This window comes from Agelaius phoeniceus, chromosome 7 (genome assembly GCF_051311805.1).
Source record: "Agelaius phoeniceus isolate bAgePho1 chromosome 7, bAgePho1.hap1, whole genome shotgun sequence".
Lineage (NCBI taxonomy): Eukaryota > Metazoa > Chordata > Aves > Passeriformes > Icteridae > Agelaius > Agelaius phoeniceus.
The window spans coordinates 23959408-23971006 of record NC_135271.1 but is presented as its reverse complement, the minus strand read 5'-3'; the positions used below and the strand labels follow the sequence as shown (position 1 = coordinate 23971006).

The 11599-nt window shown below is 45.2% G+C and overlaps 1 protein-coding gene and 1 long non-coding RNA gene across 2 annotated transcripts; one reads left to right on the top strand and one right to left on the bottom strand.

Annotated features, from left to right (window-relative positions):
- Nucleotides 1–608: 608 nt before the first annotated feature.
- Nucleotides 609–9859, bottom strand: BZW1 (basic leucine zipper and W2 domains 1). Its single transcript, XM_054636100.2, has 12 exons — nucleotides 9722–9859; nucleotides 9234–9307; nucleotides 7298–7474; nucleotides 5599–5693; nucleotides 5288–5353; nucleotides 4892–5027; nucleotides 4209–4318; nucleotides 3921–4091; nucleotides 3507–3653; nucleotides 3049–3187; nucleotides 2106–2228; nucleotides 609–1845 (listed from the first exon to the last, which is right to left on the bottom strand). Exons 2-12 carry the CDS (start codon nucleotides 9295–9297, stop codon nucleotides 1814–1816), a joined length of 1260 nt encoding a protein of 419 aa, XP_054492075.1. The 5' UTR covers nucleotides 9298–9307; nucleotides 9722–9859; the 3' UTR covers nucleotides 609–1813.
- Nucleotides 7470–8835, top strand: LOC143694508 (uncharacterized). Its single transcript, XR_013183017.1, has 2 exons — nucleotides 7470–7830; nucleotides 8008–8835. It is a non-coding gene; the product is annotated as an uncharacterized LOC143694508 (long non-coding RNA).
- Nucleotides 9860–11599: the final 1740 nt, after the last annotated feature.

The following is an 11599-nucleotide window of genomic DNA, read 5'->3' as shown; positions in this document are numbered from 1 at the left end:
TGGGGATGAACAAAATCTGGTGGCAGATACTTGTCAACACTGAAGGTAAGATGCAACAGGGAAAATGCTCTTGAGGACAGAAGCTTTAAGCATAACTGTGAGATAAACAACGAAACATTATTTTATTTCCATGAAGGCATTCATGACATGGCAGGATTCTGACCACAAGAACCTCTTTGATGTGGTTCAGAAGATGCTGGATTTTGTTGCAAACAAGCACTGCTCTTATCGTGCAGCACTTTTCTTCTCTCCATTGAAAGGCAGAAAGAGGGCACAGGCTCCTGTAGCTAAGCAGGCTGAGTCACAGGGACCAAAGAAACTTAAACATTTGGTTATATTGTAACTGCCTTACTTTTTAGTCTGACTTCTTGGATACTTACCAAATACTGACATAAAACTTACTTAATATACAGATGAACCTGGTTTTCAAACTCAGGGGATGTTAGCACTTTCAACATGGAAAAGAGCACCCTAATAGCAACAAAGTAGTATTTTAATTTAATTTTATTCAACAGTCCTTGAATTAGGCAAAAGACGTAGCACTGCTTTGTACTCTATAGTATCAGTGGTGCTTTGCTTTCTTTTCAAATAAGGAGCAGAGACAGCTCTTTGCATTAAGTGTAAGGATGGCCTTTATTTGCTTAAAAAAAAAGTTACAAAGTAAGGAAGATCACTGTAGTATTGAACAGATTGCATTGTGATGACCAATTTTTTCATTTATTTTAGTAGGTGTACTCTGGTTACCAGTACTTCAGTTAATGCTTACTGTTAGCTTACAACAGTATAGACTTCACCTTTTTTTCCCCATTCTTTCTGAACTGTCCTGAGAATTTCCATTAGGAATTAAAGTTTCAGGGAGCAGATAAGTTGTTTGGTTTGGCGTGTGAGCTGCCAGCATAAAAGAATCTCTAAACCTCAGAGGGGGAGGGGTGGTGTTTTGGCTGCCTTAGGTTGCAGCAGCTGTGCATTTACAGAGCAGCACAAAGCAGCTGCGCCCCTGCCCCAGCCCTGTCAGCAGCAGTGCCTGGCTCAAGAAAGCTGCTAGGCAGCTCTGTGTGGAACAGCACTGCTTGTGCTTCCATGAGGGAAAGGCAAAAGGAAGGCATCCCAAGAGCTGCAGGGGCACCTGACAGTCCCTCAGGAACATGGGCCACCAGCTGTGACAGCCAGCAGGCTCAGAGATGCCACTCTTCATGCCCCAGCATGGTAACCAATTCCTGCCACCACAACAGCTTCTCTCCAGCAGCGGGGCTCCCACCTTCCCCACAGCTGGAATAGAGGATTGCTTTATGCTGGAAGTCTGGTAAAGGGATGACAAAGTACTTGGGGACATGGACAACCACCTATGACAGGGGCTATTTGGTGGTACAGACTGCAGTGCCACACAAGCCATTGCCTCTTCCCTTGGGAGGCTTTTTTGTAGTTTAATTTGCAAGCAGACTGCCCTAGGTCTCATTCACCATATCACATCTACTCCAATACAGACAGAAATCCCAACAGATGACATGGATTTCACCGTGGAAGGCCTTATATTACATTATTACAGTAGAAAATACAGGAGGTAGAAGGTAACTGAAAGGACAAATGCAGGTTAAGAGTCAAATTTAACAGCTCCTGTAAGCTACTTGAACATGGTTTTAAAAACTAAATCCAGTATTCCATTAACTATAGAAAACAGTTAAAATAAATTGCCATGAGAGCCCTTATATCATGCTTGATACAGGGAGGTAGGATGTAAGAATCAGAAGGACACATGAGACATGACACTTATCTACAGCTCCTGTTTGCTTTACTGAGGCCAGAGTTTCACAGGTCAGTCGCCCTCTTCAGCTTCAGACTCCGACTCTGCAACAGAGAGACCTCATCAGCAGCCTGGCCATGGCTCAGCCCCCAGCCCTGAGCTCAGCTGCTGCGCTGCATCCTGCACAACAGCTGCTGCTGGAGCCACAGGGATTGTCCTGGCAAGCTTTTCTAGCCAGGACCAGGGGAGGAGGCACACTAGTCTCAGAGGGGCAATTAACATCCTCCACTCCCAAACACAGCATTATTTGCATTAGGATTCCCAAAATGAACAAACTTCATATAGGAGCTAAGCTGATGGTTACCTTCTTCAGCATTCTTGAGCCATTCAACAAACTTCTTCATCTGCTCCAGAAAAACACTCTTTCCTTTTGCAAGATGGGCATCTTTATACCACTTGAGGATGGGTTCTTCACTCAGAACTTCAGCTGTAAAGATGGACAAGAGCAGTGTTAACACAGTGAACTGCTGAGAACCTGATTGCAGCCTTTGCTTCCTCTCCTAGGAACATCATGTACTCCTCTGGGTACAGCTGGACAGACCTGCACTAGGAGTGCCTTCAGCTTTGAAATTCAGACAACCAGGCATTTTGGATGGTTCCTCATGCTGGGAGTTTCCTCAGTACTGTATCCAGGAGCTACACTTTCACTCCCACTAACAGTCTGGAGCGTTTTAGAGTTATTTGAGATGGCACACTAAGCAAAGGTTCAGTTAACAGCTAAGAACAGATGCAAATTCTGTTGAAGTCCAAAGTAAACACTTCCTGTGGTACAGGTGTTTAGATTTTACAAGTACAGTACAGTCTTCAGTTTAACAAGTTTCCATAGGTGCACAGCTTAGTTTTTTTCAGTACCACCTTTTATCAGACATTTAAAAAGAGCCTGAAACATATTGGTGGTCTCAATCTTCAGCTGCTCACACTCAATGTTTAAGAGAACTAAGAAGAATAAACGATCATGGAACTTAACAAAATGCCTTAAAAATCTAAATTTAGCTTTGTTCTGCAACTCTTAAGCAGATCTACTGTAGACAGGCAGCATCTTTGTCTTGCACTTCCCCATGTGCAAAGGGCCAGCCACATGCACCTCTGCATTTTTACTAACATGAGGTAGAAAATTCTTTAGCTCAGGAAGTGCAATCTTGTAGCACTGATCTCCCCTGTTTCAGAAACTTTAAAAAACCCAACCAACCAAAACCAGCCCCTCCAAAAACCTACAAACCCCCAGAACTACAACCCCACAAAGTTACCTTTGTAGAAAAGCACCACTATTTTCTGGAAGGCCTTCATGAAGTGAATGTTGTCATAACAATACTCCTGAATCTTCAACAGAAGAGTCAGCTCTGACTGACCTTGGGTGGTGAAGGCAGCAAGTAGAGGGCTGTATTGCTGTAACAAGAACATCAGATTGGCACACACAGAACACTTCTTATTTACCACCTGACTAAAGCTGGTTTTGCAGTTTCCATCAGCCACTGCTTAGAAATTTGCAAACCACAGCCCCACCCCAGAACAGCTCTGCAGCAGTCACTGCCTCTGCCTCAGGCCCTAGGCCTGTAATGCTCCTCGTAAGGGGGAGAATTCCCCATCTCATTCTGTCTCTGCACTAGCAGAGTTGTAGCTTTAACATTTAAAATGGAGCTGCAGACAGAAGGAAAAACAGGCTCTGCCTAAGGGATGCAAAAGTACTGTACTGAAGTTACAATACCTTCAAATGCTTAATGGCTTGCTCTGCTACCAGCTCCTCCTTTTTGTTCCACTCCACTGTGCTCATTACACTTGACCAGATTATGGTTACCACAGTCTGTTCTGAGATGTTGTTTTTCTTCATCTCCTCCTTCACGTACAAGATGATCTGCCAGGAAAGTAAGAGTAAGCAGAGAGGCCACTTATGGCACTAAGCTAAATTAAAACTTCTCTTCTAAAGGTAACCCAGAAGGTTTCAGAATGACAACCAACCTTCCTGATCATACAGCAGGATTGAGGACATTAAGGAAAGACCACAAAGCTGATATCAACCCCCCCCCCCCAGTTCACCATTTCAGTTCCCAGTGAGAGCTAAGTTCAGTATGAAAGAGACACAGGCACAGAAAGCACGTGCACCTCGTGTACAAACACCTACATCCTTGAATGGATCTCCCCGTGACATCTGCTCTTGCAGCTCCTTCTGCAGCTCCTTCCGAGCTCCTATGGATTGCTGGTTCCGAACATACTCAGACAGTTCCTTTAGTCCTGCTTCAGTGAAGTACTTGGAGAAGTGTTCAACACTTTGTTTGTTGGCTGGGAAGAGTTCCTGAAAACGAAGTGTTACAACTCTCTTGTAAAAGAAATGTGCGTTGAGTACTTTGCTGGCAAATGCTGCTCACAAAACTGGCTTATGGAACAGCAGAGTGGTTCCAGTGGTACTCACCATGAGCCTGTTGTCCATGTTTACCTTGCGAAGACTGACAGCCACTGCATTGATATCTTTCTCATTTATCCATGATTTGAACAGCTTGACTGCAAAAGCTGCAGAAACACCTGTGCAGTCAGAATAGTTCTATTATTAGTGAAATTCAAAACACAGGGAGCCATAAGGCCTGAGTACAGGGTACCTCATTTGTCAGACTGTGCTCAGAGCAGCAGCTGTGCTTCCAACCCCAGCACAGTCTGCAGCACCTCTCCCTGCCCAAGGACACTGCAGCCTCCAATTGGACTTTTCCTACAACTCAGCATCACAAAGTCTTCCCTGTACCAAACTCAACTCTTCCTGCTGCAATTCAGGAAGTAACCTAAAGACATGACACACATTTTGCATCCTGAAAGGTCCCTCTCAAAAATACAGTGGTGCCTTGCTGGGCAACACTAGTGATGGCAGCCCCCAGTGTCAGGCAGGGAAGTCTTACACACAAGCTTTCTCAAGAAACTCATTTTCTCAAGTCTTAACAAGATCTTCCAGGTTCACAGGGGCATCACATTTACCTTTGCTAATCCTGTAGTCAATCTATCACCAGAGGAAGCTTGTGAGCTGCACGGATGTAATGTCATCACAGTTTCCACCTACTTGTCATGGTTCTGTCTCCCTTCCTAAGGGAGGAGCTGGGCCACACTTACCTTCTTTAACCAAGTTCTCATTGTAGAGACTGTTGAGAATTGATGCATTGAGTGTCCCGTTGGCAAGCAGAATACCCGTCAGCATGGCCAGTTTGTTCCGCTCAGATTCTGAGAACCCTTTCAGGAACAGCAGCAACTGCAGCACAAGTAAGAAGAGCTGCATAAAACTACCACCTCCTACTAAACTTTAGCCACTGCCTGTGTTAAACACTTTTGTTTCATCAAGCTAGCAGAAGCATCAGACACTTGTAGTCATGCAAGCCAGCCATTCTTCTACGAACAACTTTGAAGGGTTGTATTTTAATAATCCATTTTATGATGTAACCCTTCTACAGAGTGATTAACTAGCAGAATGTGAAGGTTTATTTGTCTGCTGATAAAAAAACCACTCCATACCTTTTTGACTTCATCTTCAAAGCCTTTCTCCAGGTACTTGTAACGCCTGATTAGCTTGTTAAAAACCTAGAAAGACATAGAGTACATTATCTTTTGCAGTGAACTATCATTTGATTTGAATTTTTAAAAACTAAGTTCAGTAAAATAGGTCTGAACTCTTTAGAGCAACCACAGCTTGGAACACTGCTGCTCTACCACTTCCAGTATGCTTAAAGCCATGCGTTATTTTTATGTTAACACACAATTACACAAACATTTAATTTTTGACATTAAACAGCTTTAAGTGAAATTGCCCTAATTTCAGCACTAACCTGAGCAAATGCTTGCATGGTTTCTAGGTCTTCCTGTGCTGCAAACACACAGACATTTGTGCGTGTCATGTCGTCTGCCAGGGTCCCGCCCGGGGCTGCAGGAGGATTTCAGCATTAGCAGCGCTACTCCCAGTGAGGGCACTGAGCAGTCTCCAAGCACAACTCCAGCACCCATAGCATGCAACACATTTTCCTGTCATGAGGAACTCAATGACCTGATCACCACAGACACCCCTACATCCCCCTGTGTTCCACTGCTGCACCAGAACTTCACAATCAGCTTCAATTTGAACATTTAACTATTCTGGCCCCCTACTGCTAAGGGGATTGACAACACATCTTGTTTCCATATAAGTTAACAAGGCCACATGAGCTCCTCTTCCCTTAAAGGAAGCTGCTTAATTCCAGCAAGTGTCTTTTCAGTGTCTGCTGCAATAGCGCTGCTTCGTGCCTTTTACACGACAGAGTAAGCCACAACAGCATGAAAGACACGAAGAGACACACAGTTCAAAATTCAGTGCTGCAGAGATGGGCCTGAAACCTTAGTTATTTAGGCTGCTTCACTAATGAAAGTGCATCCAGGTCGCCAGCTCTGGTGCCAGAACACCTCATCATCAATTTCTATGCCATTCTACATACAGTGGAGTTCCTTTGTTATGAATTAGTCAGAAACATGACTTTAAAACCAGAAGCTGGTAAGGCAACAGGATGTCAGTTTTTATTGTGGCTTCCTCTGACTGTAGATCAAAGCTGGTCTTCCTTAGCTACCTGTTACAGACAGGGAGTTGAGTAAAGCACCCCGTATCACTACTAACAGCAATGTTCCCTTCCCCATCAGACTCATTCCTAGAAGGAACACTTCCTAACACAGGAGGATGCACTGGTTAAGACTCTTGAATGTAAACCCACATATTGTAACAATTACAGCATGTGCTTACCTGGTTAGTGAGCATCTGTTCCTCTTGGTACACAGAGTGTGTACCTGAGTTTGCAAGACTTTTCATCATCACATTTCACTTCCTCAGTCCTTGTGTTTTCTGCCAACTCTACCACCCTCTTATTTCTCACTCCCTGATGGCTGCTAGAGCCCATGACCTCGCTACTGTCAACAACAAATTATTTGTAACAGCATGTCCAAGACTAAGCACTTCAGATCCTTCTGTAAACAAGTTTTCTTTCCAAAATAACAGGGCAGGGTGCATAAATCATAGGAACATGTCAGAATCTTTCAGGGCAACTACTGGTCGTGTTACTACAGACCATGCATCTGAAACAAGCAATCACCCATCTCTCATCATTAGAAGTGTTCCCAATCAGAGTCAAGATCTACTCCTGGTTAAAAAAAAAAAAAACAAACCAAAAACCCGACCAGCAAAAACTAGCCAAACAAACAAAACCAACCACACCCAGCACACCCAAAAATCCAAAGTGCTTTCTTCTAAGCAGAGTTTGTACAATCTACACTTCAAGGAATGCAAACAGACTCAAGTAAAACTGAGGCAGGTTATAGAGAGTATTTCTGTATTTCTACAGTAACTGTTCAGGCACCAAGATGATCAGGTGGTTTACCACAGATTAGCTCAAACCCCGTTCTACACACTCAATGGGCTCTTTAGCAGAGATTTTGCACTGAAAGGAAATGTAGCTTTTGCAGAGTGAAGTGAATGAAGCTGACAGCAGCCACATCACAGGGACTTACCCAGCATTCCACCAGCCACCAGGATGTCAAAAAGTGTTTCTGCATAGCGGCGATAATCAAGTTTTGCACCAGAAGCATCAAGAAACTTTGCTACTGCCTCCAAGTCAGTGCCAGTTTCAGTTAAACCTTGAATAATACAGTCCTGGAACTGAGTAGGGTCAAACCTCTCTTTTTCATCTGTAAAGCAAAAATGTTGAAATAAGATTCCCATTAAGAGTTCTTTGTGATGATCATTACTTGGCTCTAATAAAGGTTACCTGACTTCTCAGTTTGATTCTTATAACACTCTTCTCATGATAGATCACTTTCCCTCCAAAACCAGAGACTTAGCTGGAAGACAATTTTTAATACACGCCCCGATAATTCTGTACATTTAACTCAATTACTCATGTTTTATCTCAGCTTTTTGGGCCTCTCTCTGTTTCAGATGAAATCTTCTGACTGACAAACTGCATACCATTATCACATCCAAGTCACCTGGAAATTCGCTTTTTGGCTGTGAAGACCATCCCCTCATCTTAACCTGCAGCTAGGTGAGTTTGAGGCAGTAACTTTTCCTCAAGTGCTTGGGGGAAATGTAGACACAGGAGCTAACCTAATGGCCTTAACTGCAGAGCTATTTAGCAACCTTTGCTTTTGTTAAGCAGAACACTCCAGATGCATCTTCACACCTGATACATCAGCTGATCATTGCCTTGTTTTTACTACAGGCAGGGCATAGTCAACATGCAACAAATCCACCCATATAACTAACAGAAAGCCTTAAAGAGGTCTTCAACTTTTTCTCATCTCAATTTGTCCTTAGATTATGGAAATAATGAGATTAGAAGCTTCCAAAGGTAAGAGAACTCAACTGCAGATCTTATTTTGAGTGCTGTCTACAGCACAGCTTAGCCAATTCTGTTAGCAGCCTAGTAGGGCATACTGGTGGTCCAGTGTCAATTCAAGTATAAACACACTGGTAAAAGCTGGGTGCCAGTTTGGAAATACTGGATCAGTTACTTTCCAGGGTAGAACCACAGAGCTCATTCTTCCAGAAGAGTTGCTTCACAGCCAAACTATGGTTAAATGCTTAAAGAGACTAAACCCCTGGCTGCTGGCATTCATCTGCTGGACAGACCACAGCAAACTCTAATGTTCAAGAGATTTTTGAGGTGCTTTGACATTCAAACAGGTTCTATAAATCCAAGTGTGCTTCTGCATGTACAGCATGCCTAAAGCTGCCTGTTAGAGCTAGAACACTGTTGGTATACAAGTAAAACTGTACTGAACAGAAATTCTAAGAGCATCCCTACTTCCTCTTCAGGCTGGAAAAAAGCTCCACAAAACATTAAGTTACTCATCACACCTCTTCAGTGACTAACTCTTCTTATGGAAGTAACTGTGCATGCAGAGAGACAGGCCTCTGAATGTCCCATACTTTGGGGTTTTTTTGGATGTTGACTGGAAGATAGGTGGGTAGGTGGATTTGTGGGATTTTGTTGTAGGTTCTTTCTGTCAATTTTTAAAAAATTAAAAAAAAGAAAATATAAGTTTTATCCAGTAGCTAAGACTGAAATTTTTACTATGTTAGATACTCCTTAGATGTATGCATTAACCTGCAACAAGCTTGTGCTGGAGTTCCCCTGTAATTCAGGGGTACTAGATCGTTCTGCTTGCAGGCTACACACTCAGGACAGTTCTAGAATGACCATCTTTTAGGCAGAGGTTATTACAGTAAATTCAGTGACAATTCTGACTGCCAAATACTAATATTTTTATTAGTGCAGAGAAAGTTCCAGTCAGCCTCAAGACTCTGCACTTAGCATCGTCTCATGTAAAAAATTTACGGTGAACGCATGAAGGCACTGGTTTGCTTACTAACAGAAACCGAGGTTTTACCGTAAACATATCGCTGGCAGCCGGTCCTGGCAGCGGGCACGGCGCGATAACTCACCTCTTTTTCTGGTTTTAAAACGCTGGCCCGATAGTGTCGGCTTCTGCGGCTTTTGATTATTCATAAAAGACACCCTGCAAAGAAGCAGAGACACCCGTGAGGACGCTGCGGGCAGGGGCCGCTCCTCCCTCCAGCTCCCGCGGCGCTGGGCGGCTGCGGGCGGCGCCGGCCCCCGCCCGGCTCCCGGCACGCACCGGGCTCCCCGGGCGGAGGCGGCCGCAGGGCGGAGCCGGGGCCCGCGCGGTGCCAGTGCCTGCGCCCGCGGCCGTGCCCGCGCCTCTCGCCCCTCGGCCCCGCCGTACGGCCCGAGCTGGTGGTGCCTCCGCTGCCGCCAAGGCTGCCCCGCTCCCGGGTACCCGTGCAGGGGAGGAAGAAGGGGTGCACCACCTCCCTCCCCGGCCTCCACCGCAGCGCGGCGCGGCCCTTACGGCCCAGGCTGCCGCAGCCGGCCCCAGCCGGCCGCCCGCCACCCGCGCCCATCTCCTCACCGACTTTAAGGCAGAGAGAAAATGCCCGAGCGGCCCGGAGCGGAGACGGGCAGGAACAGCAGCGAGGAGCGGTGGCAGCGAGAGCTCTGCGAGCGGAACCGACGCCAGAGGAAGAGGGGAGGGCCGCGCTCCGCCCCGCCCCGCCCGAGAGGATGGAGAAGGGAAGGGGCGGGGAGCGGGGCGGGATCTCTCAGCGCCGCGCGGGCTGCCGGACTCCTGGCTCCTCCCGGGGGTCTTTGCCCCGCCAGAGGAGCTGCCCAGCCGAGCCCTGCCCCGGGGTGACCGCGCCCGGTGCCCCCCGCGCTCCCTGCGGCGGAGCCAGCCCGAAACCGCAGGGACACCTCCCCTCTGGCCCGATCTGCGGCCCACGGAGCGCGGGTGATAAGTGCGGGTCCAGCGCCGGAACACGCGGTATATCGAACTTCAATACCATTCCTGCTGTGCTACTGGACCCTAGATTTGCTTTGTAGTTGTAATAATTTCTTCTTTCAGACCCTGGTGGTAACAAGCACTTGGCGTACTGTAGTGTGTGCAGACAGGACTATCAGTTACAAGCTGTGCCCGTCTGACACACAGCAAAGCACAGGCCTTCTCTACTGCTGTTTAAACACGGGTTCTGTCACTAGCAGTCACCTCAGCAGGTCTCATCATACCTTCTGGCTGTAGGCAGTCTGTCTGCTAGCACACCGCATAAACACACCCACTGTGTTTAGTGGAAGCCCTTTGATGGGCTGCCAAACACACAGCAGCACAGAGCTGGAGACAACATGGGGAATAGTCTCTGTGCTGGTGTAGGACAGGAGATACAATTGCAGCTCAGTTCTTTGCTCCCCAAAAGGCCAAACCACCAAACCAACTCAGAGAACACAAGCTTCCTTCTAGACTGTATGCAGCTGCAAATTTCCACCAGATTTAAGTGTAATGTTGCTGTGACTAAAGCTCTTGAAATGACCAGTTATCAGGTATATAAATGGAACAAATCCCTGGGCTGCAGCAGGGAAAACATGATCATTCTTATTGTCAGTAGGAGCCAGGTTTCATCTCATATTATTTTTGTTACTATTTTGTCCTTGAAACAATACTGGTGATGGATCCCAGTGCCATGAAATAGCAGTACCATGCCTTATAAGTTTTATTCAAGAAACATTTTTTCAGATTCCAGTTAACAGCCTGATGAAATCCCCAAAATACTGACTTCAAAAATACCACATTCAGAGGAAGCGTTTTCACCTTAATATTGGCAAATATTTGTCCATTAATTCTAAACCCAAGGCACTGATAACATTGGTGCTCATTCTAAAAAGAGAGCATTTGTCTAAATCACAATTAATTAAAAAGCCAAGAAGAAAAAACAGAAATTATTAAAACCATGTTTTAAGGAAAGGAAACACAAAGATATAATAATAATTCCTGTTGTCAGCTCCCTAAAGTCTTTGATATGACAAAACTGCAAAGCTCATTACCAATTGAGCTTTTTCAATTAGCTCTAGTTTCTCACACTTTACCAAGAGAAAGGAATAGGAAAATTTTACCAGTGTAAAGGAATAAAATCTTTTTTTATCTCTACAGATTTAGATTAAATGTGACTTACTTGAGGGTGTGTGCAGGTAACACTCTTTTCTATACTATGCTAATGTAGGCCTGCACTGTCATCAGTGAAGTAAACAAAAATAAATTTGTGTTTATGTAAATGAACTCAGGATCTGAACTAATGCAATGCCTGTTGAGCATCTCCAGAGTTGTTTTTATGCTAGTGTTTGGGCACAGAATAATGTTGTTAAATGTGTTCTCACTGTTAATTTTATGGCTTTGAACTATCCAAGCTGGATATTGATTTGTACGTATACCTACACTGGCTCAGCTCAGCCATTTCCTTTT

Bases quoted from the DNA above. Each gene is read 5' to 3' on its own strand.
- BZW1 (XM_054636100.2), bottom strand. From the start codon at position 9,297: ATGAATAATCAAAAGCCGCAGAAGCCGACACTATCGGGCCAGCGTTTT. The intron at 3,188-3,506 runs GTATTGTAACTT...TTCTTGTTACAG, and splicing joins AAGCCATTAAGCATTTGAAG to CAATACAGCCCTCTACTTGC. The intron at 2,229-3,048 runs GTAACTTTGTGG...CCATCTTTACAG, and splicing joins AGTGGTGCTTTTCTACAAAG to CTGAAGTTCTGAGTGAAGAA.